Raw genomic sequence first — 14326 nt, 5'->3', positions numbered from 1 at the left:
ATATGTATAAACCTAAACAACATGGAGTTGTTGAATGAAAAAATAGCACTTATTAGAACAAACTGGAGCAGTAATGTTTCAAATTTTTTTAGGGAAGGCTATACTTACTCTGACCTATTTAATTAATATTATCTTCTATTATTTTGTCTTTAAAAAGTTCAATGGAATTTCTACACTTATTTTATCCATACATAACATAACTCATACATTTAAGCTTCCACCTAGAATATTTGGGGTGTATCATTTGTACATGTTCACATATAGTAAAGGGAAAAACAAGACCCAAGAGCTATTAAATATGTCTTTTAGGATATTTTTTCACACAAAAAGTTATAAATTCTTTCATCCTTCTTTAGAAATATTTTTACAAAGAAAACATTTAATATTATAGAAAATAGTGTTGATATATTTACAATCATGCATCTATAAGTAGAAAGAGATTTTTTTATTTTTTTATTGAAATGAAACAATTTTAAAATTGTATTGATCAAATTAAACATTCTTGAAAATGTCAAAGAAACCTAAGATAACATTTTGTGCATCTAACTCTAAAATCTGAAATTCATGTTTTGGTGTGGGCTTGATTATCACTGGATGCTACTGCATCAATAATTGTGATGACTTCTTCAAAGTCCTTCATCATGATTGATCTGCCTGCAAAATCATCAAACAACATCTTAGTCTGTGGTCTCATCCCATTACAAAAGATGTTAAGTTGTGTTACATCAAATTCATGTTTTGTACATTTTCTCAATAAAACTCCCTATCTTTCTCAATCTTCACATGGAAATATATGTAGAAGGAGGGAAGAGAGGGAAAAATTTGGATAAAACCTTCTTCACTGTATCTTCCCATCTTGTCAAACTCTGGTTTGGGTGAGATTGCAGCCATTTTTGTTGGGCTTTTCCTGTTAAAGAAAAGGAAATAGAAAGATTATTGTAGTTATCTTCATGATCCATTTCTGCAAGGTATTATAATTAGCCAAAACACCATAATACGATGGTTAATTATGTTACATCATTATTATAATAATTATTGCATTGAATACGAAACACTTATTTGAGGTACACTCCCGACTGAAAGTCGAAGTTAAGAGTTAATAGTAAAAGAAGAAAGAAGTGAAATACGATCAAACAGAAGAAATCAATTGTTCAATCGTTGTGTCGACCACTCATACAAGAACAACAATTCCTATATTCTACTTTTAAACTTACACAAAAGTTTTACAAAAAGAGTTTTTCAATAAGTTTTATCTATGGTTGAGTTATGAAATTAACTTGAAGCAAGTAATAATAAAACTGGGTTATAACAATGATAAAAGGTATTGACATTCAATTTCACCTATCTCAGTCTTCTGCACTCCCTTGATTATCTATATACGTACTTAATCTTTCAATGTTATTGAAAGTTTAAAGATCCTTATAAATCAATTCCTCGATTTTAGAACTTCTAAAGATTCTATTCTAACAATTGATTCATCAAATTATCGTAGCAGAACCTTTGCCTTAAGCTTCAAACTTGATTCGAATAATAATTTCAAATCTATATTAGATGATTTGATTCAACCCAAATTTAGATCTATTTTTCAACCTGAATATAAATCATCAAAGGACGAGTGATTAATTCATCTTAACATTAAGAACAAAATTCTAATCATTAAGAATAAAAAGGATATCATATAGATAAATATGTAGTACAAGAGAGTTGGATTAGTTACATTCAATCTCAGTATGCTTGAGAGAGTCATATCAAATACAAAAGGAGATGAAACAAAAAAAAGGGTTAATGTAGAATCTTCCGTTGCTAGTTGAAAGCCTTGGTTTTCACAAAATTTATGAAAATTTTTCTCGAAATAGTTTTTTTTTCTGAAATTCCACGTAAGAATCTCGATTGAATTTGGGAAAAAATACGACAAATTTCAGGTCAAACAGATGAGTATTGACCTAGGAAAAAAAATCAAACAGTTTCACACACAAACAAATCTTCCTTTCATCCCTGACAGTGGTGAATAAAAAGTTAATTGCGAATCTTGTGGGACAAATTTGGGAATCAAATCTCAGCCAAAACTAAATAGACAACACGACGAGTGTCTGGTAACAATTTCATACCAAAACACCCAAGGAGTAAGGCGTAGTAAGTCCCAGACCGAGGGTGAACAAAACTAGTTTTTCGAAAACAAAACATCCTGGCTTTTCTTCCCCGTATCTTCTTTCTGTGATTTGTTTATGGGCGTGCCTCCTTACCTGGGCGCAAACAACATATGAAAGTACTTGTGTGAATTTTTTCAGCGCAATATGGACCCAAAATAAAATTGCAAAAAGTATGGCAAAATTTCACAAGTTTTAGTAGAGGATAGCCTTGGTTTGCACAAAATTTTTGAAAAATTCTTCCGAAATAATTTTTTCCTGAAATTCCACGTAAGAATCTCGACTGAACTTGGGACAAAATGCGACAAATTTTAGGTCAAACGAATGAGTATTGACCTAGGAAAAATATCAAACAGTTTCACACACAAACGAACCTTCCTTTAAGCTCTGGCAGTTGTGAATAAAAAGTTTATTGTGAATCTTGTGGGACGAATTTGGGAATCAAATCACAGCCAAAACTCAATAGACACAATGACGAATTTCTGGTAGAAATTTCAGAGCAAAATACCTAAGGAGTAAGGCGTAGTAAGTCCCAGACCGAGGGTGAACAAAACTGGTTTTCCGAAAACAAAACATCCTGACTTTTCTTCTTGTAGCTCTTCATTGTCTCTCCTCAGTCTCATTGAAATTTTTGTCTTTCAACTGTTTATTTGTTTTACTATAAATGATATTCTTGATTTCTTTAAGTAGTAGCAAGCTAAGCATGCGTAAACCATAGTTTTGTTTGAAACATGTGAGAGAATATATAATTAGAAGTCGACTTTAAGCTAAACCAACTTATAAGATAATGTTTGCACCTACTTATATATTATGAAATGTTCTAATTTCTAATCGATGTGGGATCTTTAAGAAATACACATTGATTGAAGATTGATTCATGAAATGGAAATTCAAAATACAGAAATCAAAAACATATATTGTTGATAAGAGCATCATTATAAATTCAAACTGTTACAAGAACAAGAATAAAAATGTCATGAGGAAACAATAGCTTTACCTTTCAGACAGTGGCTAATGTGGGAATAGGACGCAACTCATAGTCATGGAATTTTGGTCCAACATTCTGACGAATGAGGACAAGGGGAATATGCTTGATCACTGAATAATCTTGTCCACCCTTTTCTGGATCAATGCTTTCTACCAATTCAGGTGGCATATCAGCAAAGCCAAGAAACTGAAGGTTTTTCAAGTGTTTGAGGCCATGAGGCACCACCTTCATTTGGGGGTTATCTTTAAATCTGAAGTGCTCAAGACCAAGCAAAGCTCCTTCATCTATAGACAAAGAACTTAATCTGCTTAGTCTAGTAAGATCCACTTCCTTCAACCTTGGAAAACCTCCTCCTCTGAAGTGCAAACTTTCACCAACATATGCATCATCCCACATATTCAGCCGCAACAGATTTGGCAAATCTTGCAGTGAGTCCAGTGGATCTCCTTCCAAATTTGATAAACCAAGCCTTAACTTCACAAGATACTTAAGTTTTGGAATCCAATCAGGCAACTTTGTAACTCTAGCTTTCAAATTCAACACCTGAAGGTAGGGTGGTGGAGTTGATGCAAAGTTCAAGTCAATGATTTCATCCTTAGTTTTAGCACTTACATTGAGAGATTCAAGGTGGCTCATCTCTCCTATTGCACTAGATAATGCATTTGAGTATTCTGTTTGCACTCGCCTTATACCTAACTTCCTTAACTGTTTCAACATCTTGAGCTCTTGCATAAGGTCTAATCCACCATGATCAGCCTCCAAAAAGTACAGCTTTTGTAAGGATTTCAAGCATCCAATACCCTTTTCCATTTTCACCCCAGTTGTGAAATTCAACATAGAGTACTGTCCTTCATATTTTCTGTAGTAGACTGGAAGAAGTCGTAGCTTTGTGAGGTTTTTTATCTCTCTTGGTAGTACTTGCACCTGTGTTTGTCTTAAATCCAATGTTTCCAAGTTCAGCAACTTTCCAATGGATCTTGGAAGAACCTCTACTTTTGTATGACTCAAGTTCAAGTACCTCAGGTGGAAAAGATTCCCCAAATTATTAGGAACATGATTCAACAAAGTTCTTTCAAAATCAAGAACTTTCAAAAGCTTAAACTTGGCAGATAATCTACCAACAAAATCTTCAGGCAATTCACTTCTGGTGAAAACATAAATAGCACGAATGCCCAAGTTACTAGTTTTCCTCAGCACATTGTTGGAACAAGTAGCTATGGAAAACCTTCTAGTTATTCCAACACTGTCTAGTTCATCATCTTCATGCATTAAGTGGCAAAAACTTAACTCATTCATCTTTCTAATGATGACTTCACGCAATAAATCATGGATCTGACAAGTTTTAACTTTACCATCAAAGCCAACTCTGGAAACTTGAACCAAACTTCTACCTATTAACTGTGTCAAGTAGTCTTCAGCAACATCCTCAGGCTTTCTCTCCTCATTTTTGACCAACCCTTCAGCCATCCATTGCCTGGTCAATCTCTTGCGACTGATGGAGTAGTCCTCAGGATACAGACCAAAATACAACATGCATGATCTCAAATTGTGAGGAAGATCATCATAACTAAGAGATAAAATCCATTTCAAACTATTTAAATGTGTATTGTGCTCTAGCTCCATTCTCAGATTCTCACATACCTTTCTCCATTCAAACATGGTTTTTGATTTTGTTGCCAAAAGACCACCAAGACAAACAATTGCTAGTGGTAGCCCTCCACATTTTTCAACAATACCCTTTGACATGTCCTCAAGCTCAGTTGGACATTGCTCACTTGGTTCAAATCTAAATGCCTTCTTGCAGAAGAGCTCCCATGCTTTGTTTGGAGACAAAGGTTGGAGTTTGTGAACATGAACAAGAACTGATTTCTTAAAATACTCTGCAACTTGCATCATTCTAGTGGTGATGATGATTCTACCTCCTTTGTTGTTATTAGGCAAGGCAAGCAGAATCTCATCGGAAAAATTTTCTTTCCAGACATCATCAAACAACAACAAATACCTCTTTGACTGAAGGTATTGCCTCACTTCTGTTACTAATGTCTTATCATCCATCTCATGCAGTCCCTTGGGAATAGGCTCATTAGCATCCTTGCAAAACTTTTGTATCATTTCTGTCAATAGCTTCCTCACAGTGTATGATTGAGAAACTGTGATAAAAGAACCACAGTGAAAGTGTCTTTTCACTTGTTGATTATTGAAAACTTGTTCAGCAAGAGTGGTTTTTCCAAGTCCTCCCATGCCTACCACAAAAACCAATGAGAGTTGGTCGGTTCCTTTTATCAAGCAACCGATCAATTCATCTCTTGGGAGTTCTAACCCCACCACTTCAGTTTCTTCAATGAAATGTGCAGCAATTCTTGGATCACCCCATTTGAAATCTTTTGCCCCTCTAGAATTGCTTGTTGATCCATCTTCAAATGAAGATTGAAACTTGTACCTTGTTAGAAATAACACTTGCAATTAGAAAATAAAATCTCAGAAAGTTACAAAGATGAAGGTTGAGTTACTTACTATACATTTAGAAGCATTGTTCTTGCTTATAAGCTATTATTCATTCTTATATAGTCATTGAACACTTATCATTAGTATTATATCTATTTAGTCTTGTCTTTAAAAGTAGTATATTTTTCTCCATTCTTGTTATTCTTTTTATATAAAACTTTTTTTTTGTTTGACATCACTATGCAACTTAGCATCTCAATATCTCAGCTATGTTGATATATCAAGTAATAACAATCACTTCCAAAAATTATTCTTGTTATTTACTATACCATACCATGCACTTCTTTCCTTGATTCCTTGAACTTCTGTCTTGATATCTTGAATCTCAGATGCAATCTGATGACGTGACTTCAAGGTTTTGATGTGGTGAGCAATCTTTTGGAGTGAAGCTATGCATGGTTGATGATGGTAGACTCTATGTGCCACATCCATTATGTATTCATCAATGACATCTTCTATGGAAAAAGACAATTCTCTCAACTGCTTCACCCATGTTTTTACTCCTTCATGATCTCCAGCTCTTCTATCTGCATCCTTTAGGAAGGCTTTGATGCTCTCTAACTCCTGTTTGATGTCTGAAAAATCATTTCCAAGGCCTTTCAACAAACTTCCTTCTTCTCTTACAAGTTGGTACAGCAGTTCCAAAACAAAGGATACTGCACTATCTGCCATTTCATCTCAGTGATGTAGCTTCAAAATCTAGCATGTATGATGTTTTGGTGAATTTGTGGCCACCATAGCTCCTTTCATTTTGTAGATTTAGTTATATGCTGCTATCTTCAACTTGTTAGAGGAATCTTTGCTTTAATACATGAAGAAAAAGTAGGTGTATGAGTGTTAGGTAGGTCAGTAATATACCATGTGTAAAGAATGGTGAATTCCTTGTTTATATTTGTTTATATAAGGTACCCGTTTACTTCTTATATTAAAAATTAATTTCTATTTTCCAGTTCTTATAAGAGTGCTGATATATTAACATCCTGCCCTTTACACTTTAATAAATAAATATTTTATTCATCTGGGTCAAAGTATGTTATTTACTGTTTATAATATAATGTTAACAAAACTTTTCTCTTCATATAAAGTTTAATGTGATTCCAATTTTATTTAAAAGGTTGAATTTGATTGTGGATACTTAAAAAAAAAATTGTAATGTGGTCTAAATTTATTAAAAAAAAAATCAAAACACATACATTTATAACTGAGATAAATCCGTTTTAGTGAGAACAATTTAAAAGAAACCACATTTTTTAGAAATGGACAATTTAGAAAGGAATCACATTTTCTTAAAAATTTGGAACCATGTTAAATTTTCAAAATATATTTCAAACTAACTTTCATTACTGAAAAATCATTAATTAAAAACTAGTTTTATTGATAAAAAAAATTATTAGTTTTTATATTAACTAAATTATATATTATTTTAGAAACTAAAAAAGTTATTGGTATTTAAATTAGTTTATATTATTGATAAATAGTTTCTAAATTGATATCTAATTAGTTACCTAAGTTTTATCTACTAATTATTTAGTTGGTATTTAAAATTTTGGTATCTAATTATATACTAATTTAAAAATCATTTATCAATTAGAAATTAATTTAGATACTAACAAATTTTTTAGTCTTTAAATTCCCAAAGAAAAATTTACAATTTGAAATGTTTTGCTTGGTAATTTTTTACTTTTGGATTAAGTAATCTGTAGTGTAAAACATTATTTTAATTTTTATCTTTTTACTGAAAAGTAATTTTGGAAATTTAAAAATAAGTAATCCTTAGCATGAAACATTATTTCAATTTTTTTCTTTTTATTGAAGGGTAATTTTGGCTTAGTATGAAACATTATTTCAATTTTTATCTTTTTACTGAAGTGTAATTTTGGGAATTTTAAAATTTATGGATGTGACTGAAGACGTGATGGAGGTGCAGGAAGAAACGGTCTCTGATATGTTTGGGAATTGTGTTTTGAAGGCAAAAAAGGATAGGAAGATAACTTTTTTTTTTTTTAGCTAAGAGTTATGATGTTCATAGAAAAACAAGAGATTATAATATTAAGTTCATGCTAATTTATCACTATAGTTCTTTCAAAAATTACCAAATTCGAGTATATCTAAGAAATCAAAACTTTACCTTCATTCTCTTCCAAAACTTCAGTTACAAACATATTCAAAGTAAAATATTCTCCAGCAATGAGATAATTATGTTTCTTTCATTTTTTTTGATGTAGTTGACATGCATTGATATGCATTTACTCTCAAATTGTGGAACATATAACTAAAAAACTATTCTATCAGTTAACAAGTATCTTGAGTAATCTAACATAAAGAAATCAACTAGTAAACCAGATACACCAAGAGTTTGATCCTGAACTAGTAAGGTGGTTGTCAACTAACAACATCCATTTAAATCCTAAAAGTGTATGATGCTAGCATTACAATTAGGGAAGAAAAAATAAATCTACATCTGCTACAGGAGAACAGATACATATCAGTTTAGAGAGAAGGGTCATCAGATTAGCATGGGACACATACAGTGATTACTAGAGGATAGTGATCATAGTAGCAGTAGTAACTTAGTAAGTAGTTGTTCTTCAGTTACCAAGAGCTTCTTCCTACAAAGCTAATCCCCCAAGGTGCATGTTATTTACCCTTCCTCATCATAATCTTCATCATCCTCTTCTAGTCTACTACCAAGGGTTGCAAGTTGCATAGTGTCAATGGCCATCTTGTCGACTTCAGATAGGGACCAGCCTGGAATTTCTTCATGTTTAATGTCCATGTCAGCAGGCTCAGGCACTGAAGCCTGAACAGCTGCACTAGCATTTTTGTCTTCATTTTCGTTTAAGTTAGCATTCAGATCGATGTTACGGAAAGATTGAGTACTTTCCTCATGAGCTGCAAAGTTCTCCTTTGAACACTCCTTGGATTGCACACCATTATCTATTGGCAGACTTGTGTTAGGAATATCATTGCTAATTTGTTGAATAGAGGAGCAAGGCTCAGACTCAACCTGCTGATGACCGATGTCTGTTTCAACAGGTCGAATCCCTCGACCACGGCCTCTTCCTCTACCTCGGCCTCTTCCCCTACCGGGAGTGCCGGTGTGGCCCAACTCACGCTGCAAGAAAACAAAAAAGGTTATTGACCAAAACAATAGAAGTCCAAGATTAGGCCGTCTTGCACACAAGACAACTTCCTTTCCTAACAAGAATAACTTCTAATAAATGATATTACTCTAAAAACAAAAGAAAAACAAAAATATCCACTTAATAACACTACTTTTAATTTAATCATTCAAAAAATTTAGAATGAAGTGGAACTTTCACATGATAACTAGATACAATTCCATGGTAGAATTAACAAGAGTCATTTCCGGCAAAGAGTCATGAGACAGTGTAAATGTAACGAGTTTTGCACCATTGTCAGTGTGTGTGTCACTTTACCCTTATTTAAGAAATATAATTATGTATTATCACGGATTTTCATGGAAATGCAATTACCATCTTACTCCTCTTGGACTCTTCATCACTTTCATTGCCCTCAACACCAGCAGCTTTCCTGCTAGATGTGGCATTCTTAAATGTATCAATTGCTTATATGGATGCACCACAAGGAAAAAAATAACGGCTATTGAACTTCAAACCTTCTCTTTGAAAGGGCACGATCATCGGCTCCACCCTCAAAATGGCCATGTCCATGCCCATAGTCAGGAACCCTGCTGACAATGTCTCTCAGAAAGTCAAATACGTTATAACTTTGTACACAATGTTTCCTGCAATTTACATTTTCCACTGGTTAGACTAGACTTGCTATATACTCAAGATGTAAATCTGTTGGAGAAACTGGAAAGAGAAGTGGTAGTATGTCATAATCAAACAGGTCCTGAATATTATATAGTTTAACTTAACAATGCGAAAAGAGACATCAGAGAAAGAGAACTTGTAACTCCTAGGGTTGGTTACAGTGGTATCATATCATCTTACTCAGGGTTTTCAGTTAAAAAAGGAGTCAATCAGACAAGTAAGTCAACTTACGTTCAAATATAGCACAAGATACAAAAGAAACCACAAAATATAGGTAAATTTGAAATCTTAATGATGAAGTCACCTATTTTACAAGGAAGGGACACTATTTTTGTAGTGGTGTACAGGATAACAGTTTTTGTACATTTTTCCCATTAGCTCATCCATTTTCAGCCAAGGAGGTGATTCATTGGATAGATTTCCGTTCTCAGTTTTCTCTGATAGAGAACATATTTTCTTGGGTCATTTTTGGAAAGAACTGTTCCGGAGTGAAGACACCAAACTTCATATGAGCACCACTCATAATCCCCAAATGGATGTAACTAACCAATGTCTAGCACAGTTACAGCGGTTGACTGGAACAAAGCCAAATGGCCCCCTTCACTTAGGTGGGCTTAATTTTAGTTTGCGAACTAGAATGCTTCAAGAAAAATGTCCACTTTTCATGCTATGTGTGGTCAAGAAAACTCCATTATTGCTAAAAGGAACAAAGGGTTGAATTGCTTCATGAGCTACGGCCTATGACCCAATTTACCTAACACCCAAGACCAAATGAGAAATTATGCTCATCAACATAGGACAAACATGTGGTTTGTTTTTCGGTTGAACTAAAGGAACGAGTTAAATGACTTAGTCCAATCAAAAGCAGATTTCAATAGAGTTATCAAAATCAATAAATTATCACATGAAATTATTAAGAGATATATAAATATAGGGTATGATTTTTTCATACGTAACATTGAACTTCACCATCTTTAACAAGTGTTTAATAATTAAAACACAACTAAAAAAAATTAAAACAAATTTCAGCACAGGGTAAAATACGCCCACAAATGGAAACACTTCAGTCCAAAAGGTTCATTGAGGTAAAAACAACTTTAAATTAAAATATTCATTGACTTACAAATGCAGTGCATTCATGGTCTTTGCTCCTCTCTGAAGAGTTATTTCATAAGTGCGGTCACAGAGATCTTGCAAAAATAACTCCAGAGCTTTAGCTGTAAAAAATTCAAGGGTGCCGTCAACAATGAGGGAAATGACGAAGCTGTGGCAGGAAACAGACTAGGTAGTATGTAAAAGCAACTTACATACTAAAACAGGAACTGCCAATGCTATCTTTCCAACATCCTCATCTGCTTGCATTATCTTCTTTATTCGTGCCTAAAAATTATAGTTTCCATAAGATAAAGCATTCTCTTAAAATACCTCTTTCCTTAAATTAAATAATGGCACAGAAAAGTGGAAGAACTGAATCTGAATAACACTCCTATAATCCTATTTGTTAAGAGAATTATGGTTCAACTGAAAACTTAGTTCCCATCTCATAGAATCTAATTCCCACTGTATCCCCTTCCCCATGCTCCAAATTTGGTGATATGGTAATTGGTATATCTGTCAGCAAAATAAAGGGTACAAGAAGCGAGGAAAATCATGTAAGGACAAGAAGCAAGGCAAGGTCAACAATGCAAGTACCAGAAGCGAGGTAAACAATGTAAGTACCAGAAGCAAGGCAAACAATGTAATCACAAGTATTATTAATTAGACATTACTTCTAAGTTGGGAAAGTATAATGGGTAAAACTGATGGATAGAACTAGGCAGTAATGCTATTGTGTGCTCTCCCTGATTATAATGACAAGTATATTTTCTAAAAGAATAATAGCATTATGATCAATGTTTTAAAAATTGGACCGGTTGTCAACTCAGTAGAGGTACAGAGTTAATGGGTTACAGGTCAAACCAGTGGATAGTGGAACCGCAAGAACCGATGAAAGGCACATAATATTTGTACATAGTATATATATATTATTTGTCAAATTTTCCAAACAATCAGTGTCATGTGGTAAGTTGAGAAGTTGTAGGTAGCCCAGGTCTATTCTGATACCTAAAGTGTGATCTTTAGCCTTTATTTTTCCTTAAAATTGACGTAACAAGCGAGAAGCTGTTGTAGAAGCTTCTGCCAGCATGAGAAGTTGCACAGATAGGAGCTCGAGAAAGCTATTCATGTAGTAGGTGCTCAAGGTTATATTACACAGATCAAGACGAGGTTATAACACAAAGGCAGTTGTCTTCAAGCCGGGTTTTAAAACACTGATTATCATATATCATGTTATCAAAGGAAGTTATCACATCAGTGTACACGTTAAAAGCTTTGGAAACTTTCTCAAACTAATCTTGTAGACAGCAACATTACGCAAAAAAAGTGAATCAAGACAAGACTCCAAATATCAGGTTATTATATATTTGAACAATAATGTACTTGTCACCTAATCCGAGAATTGATACATAAAACAGCAAAATACATGGTAAATGAAAGGCATAACCATTTAGATAAATCTTCTATAGCACTTCAAGTCGTTATGATGATAAAGAATATATCCAAGGACTATCCCTAACCTATAAAAATAGAGTATAAACTTGACAAGCGCCAGAGTGTGTCTTGAAATTGTGTCTTACTTTTTTTATATGAAATGTTTTTTTTACAGAAAAAATCCAACAAAGACAAGCATCCAAAATTAACATCACAAATCTGCAAATCACCCTCATGAGTATAAACCATTTTTAGTACTTGGCACGAGTATTCTCCACCTGAGACCATTCTGCTCAAGTAGTGTAGAGTATTACAATGGACAAAACTCTCCCTCCTAGAACTCCAATTCGAATAGTACTAATTACCAACCACAAACACAGAAATTCCCAGAAACTACACTGAATTACAGTTTACCCAATTAATTCAACCACTCCTCCATTCCAGAAACTCCCAATAATCATAAACCCGAAACACTTAATTAAAGTCGGAAAAACCATTCCTTTCACTTTCCACAGTTTTCGGAGACCCAAAAGCAGAGTAACACGCAAAGAAGAAACTTTGATAGGTGAAAACAAAAAATTTCTTACAGCGGGGAAACGGGTGTCGAGCTTCTTTCTCATTGTATTGAATCAGGAGAGGAACGAAACCAGAAGAAAAAGAAGAAGCAGAAAATTTTGTAGCTGAGAATAAGAAACTAGGAAGCGGAAGACAAAATCAAAGGAAGCGTGGCAATCTGGTCTGGTCTCAGATCCGAAGGGCTGTCTCAGAAACCAACGAGGTGTCGATTCAGCGGAATATCCGTCCGTACGAGTTTGACGAAGGAAACCAAAACAATGAAACAATTTGTGATGACGATAGAAGGAAACTGCAACGTCACAAGCCTGTGAGGCAACAAAAATTATGATGGAACAAAATAATGAGTTAGATAATTAAAATTTATAACTTATAAGAATAAGAATAAATTTATCAAATTTTTCAGTTGTATTCTCTATAATACTAAAATATAATAATTTTGACAGTTTTTTATTTTAAGCTAAAAAATTTGATTTTAAAAGTTTTTTAGAGAAATTTGAATTTTAAAAAAAAAACAAAAAAAAAATCTTACAATTTTACCCTTTAAATAATTAATTTTAAAATTTAAATAAAAAAAACATCTATACAATAAAAAATTAAATCAAATGCAATAAAATTTAAAAATTTATTTGTTTTATAATTACTTTTAATCCCTACAAAACGCATTCAAAACAGATATAAAAAGGACTCTTTCTTCCTACACCTCTGTACCTTCTTATGTCACCCCATATTAAATGTGAAAATATCATTTTATCTTTTTCTTTCACCCCTTAGATTTGAAATAATAAGTCTATGGATTATGTAATCCAGATATATTTCCGATTACATAATCCGAAAGTCAATTTCATATTGAGAAAAGACTTTCGAATTACATAATCTGGAAGCTAATAACACATCTGGAAAAAAAGGCTTCCGGATTACATAATCCAGAAGCTAATCTTATGTATAGAAAAGACTTCTGAATTATATAATCCAGAAGCTAATCACAAAAGACTTTTGGATTACATAATCCAGAAGCTAATTCTGGATCTAGAAAAAGACTTCTGGATTATGTAATCCGGAATATTGAAAAGGGTATTTTTGAAATACGAAAAATTTATGGGGTGGCACAAGAAGGTATGGAGATGCAGGAATATAAAGAGATAGCATTGAGAGCACATGCCATTGGTAGTGAGGAGAGGTTGAATTGTGTGAGATTGTGTGAGTGTTAGGTGAGTGGGACTCTGTGAGAGAAAACAGTGAAGGTAGGTTGAAGGGTAAAAAGGAAAATTGAAGAAAAATAGAGGTGAGAACAAGGGAATATGAGGGTGTCAAAAGTAACAGTAAAATTTTCTTTAATCTAAAATAAAAATAAGAAAAAGAATTATTATCTTTTTGTTTGATTTTGTTTTATACCATTTTTATAATTTTTTACAAATATGAAATATTTTATTATTTTAAGTAAGGGTGACAACACGTGTTAGTCCGTCCCACATTTAACTCTCGCAAAAGTGATGCGGGCTGCATTTGCTGGCTCGCCTCACATAAATGTTGGTTAGTCTACATAAATTGTTTTGTATTTTTTTATTAAAATATTTCTTCATGCACTCCACTAATGTTTTTCCTACATCTCATCAATTTTGAAATTTAATTTTTAATATAAAAGTAAATTCCAAGAGAAAAACAAAATCCAAAATAACTCATCCAAACAACTATTTTACCTTTCAGAATATGAAAAAACTATTTTCACTTCCAAAATTTGATTTCCAGATTTGATGAAGTAGACAAAGCAATTTGATGGGTGT

At 33.2% G+C, this 14326-nt stretch overlaps 2 protein-coding genes across 8 annotated transcripts; both read right to left on the bottom strand.

The window, feature by feature from the left end:
- Nucleotides 1–510: 510 nt before the first annotated feature.
- LOC137834701 (disease resistance protein RPM1-like) lies at nt 511–6429 on the bottom strand. 4 transcript variants are annotated; one of them, XR_011084935.1, is made up of 4 exons: nt 5915–6429; nt 3145–5575; nt 834–907; nt 511–654 (listed from the first exon to the last, which is right to left on the bottom strand). XR_011084935.1 is itself a non-coding variant. In XM_068642845.1 (3 exons), exons 1-2 carry the CDS (start codon nt 6310–6312, stop codon nt 3148–3150), a joined length of 2826 nt encoding a protein of 941 aa, XP_068498946.1. In that variant the 5' UTR covers nt 6313–6429; the 3' UTR covers nt 1716–2243; nt 3145–3147. The 4 variants fall into 4 exon arrangements, 3 of the variants coding, with proteins under 3 accessions (XP_068498946.1, XP_068498947.1, XP_068498945.1); XM_068642845.1 differs by lacking the exons at nt 511–654; nt 834–907 and adding an exon at nt 1716–2243; XM_068642846.1 differs by lacking the exons at nt 511–654; nt 834–907 and adding an exon at nt 2301–2789.
- Nucleotides 6430–7944: 1515 nt separating this feature from the next.
- Nucleotides 7945–12879, bottom strand: LOC137834700 (uncharacterized). Of its 4 annotated transcripts, none has more exons than XM_068642841.1 (6): nt 12557–12879; nt 10748–10820; nt 10564–10657; nt 9281–9409; nt 9138–9195; nt 7945–8755 (listed from the first exon to the last, which is right to left on the bottom strand). In XM_068642841.1, the coding sequence occupies exons 1-6, from the start codon at nt 12587–12589 to the stop codon at nt 8282–8284; spliced, it is 861 nt and encodes a 286-aa protein (XP_068498942.1). In that variant the 5' UTR covers nt 12590–12879; the 3' UTR covers nt 7945–8281. The 4 variants fall into 4 exon arrangements, with proteins under 4 accessions (XP_068498942.1, XP_068498941.1, XP_068498943.1 ...); XM_068642840.1 differs by having other exon boundaries at nt 9138–9198; nt 12557–12872; XM_068642842.1 differs by having other exon boundaries at nt 9138–9198; nt 9281–9352; nt 12557–12872.
- Between the last annotated feature and the right edge of the window lie 1447 nt (nt 12880–14326).

This window comes from Phaseolus vulgaris, chromosome 5 (assembly GCF_000499845.2).
Source record: "Phaseolus vulgaris cultivar G19833 chromosome 5, P. vulgaris v2.0, whole genome shotgun sequence".
NCBI lineage: Eukaryota > Viridiplantae > Streptophyta > Magnoliopsida > Fabales > Fabaceae > Phaseolus > Phaseolus vulgaris.
Note: the sequence above shows the minus strand (reverse complement) of the source record. Positions and strands in the feature narration are given on the sequence as shown.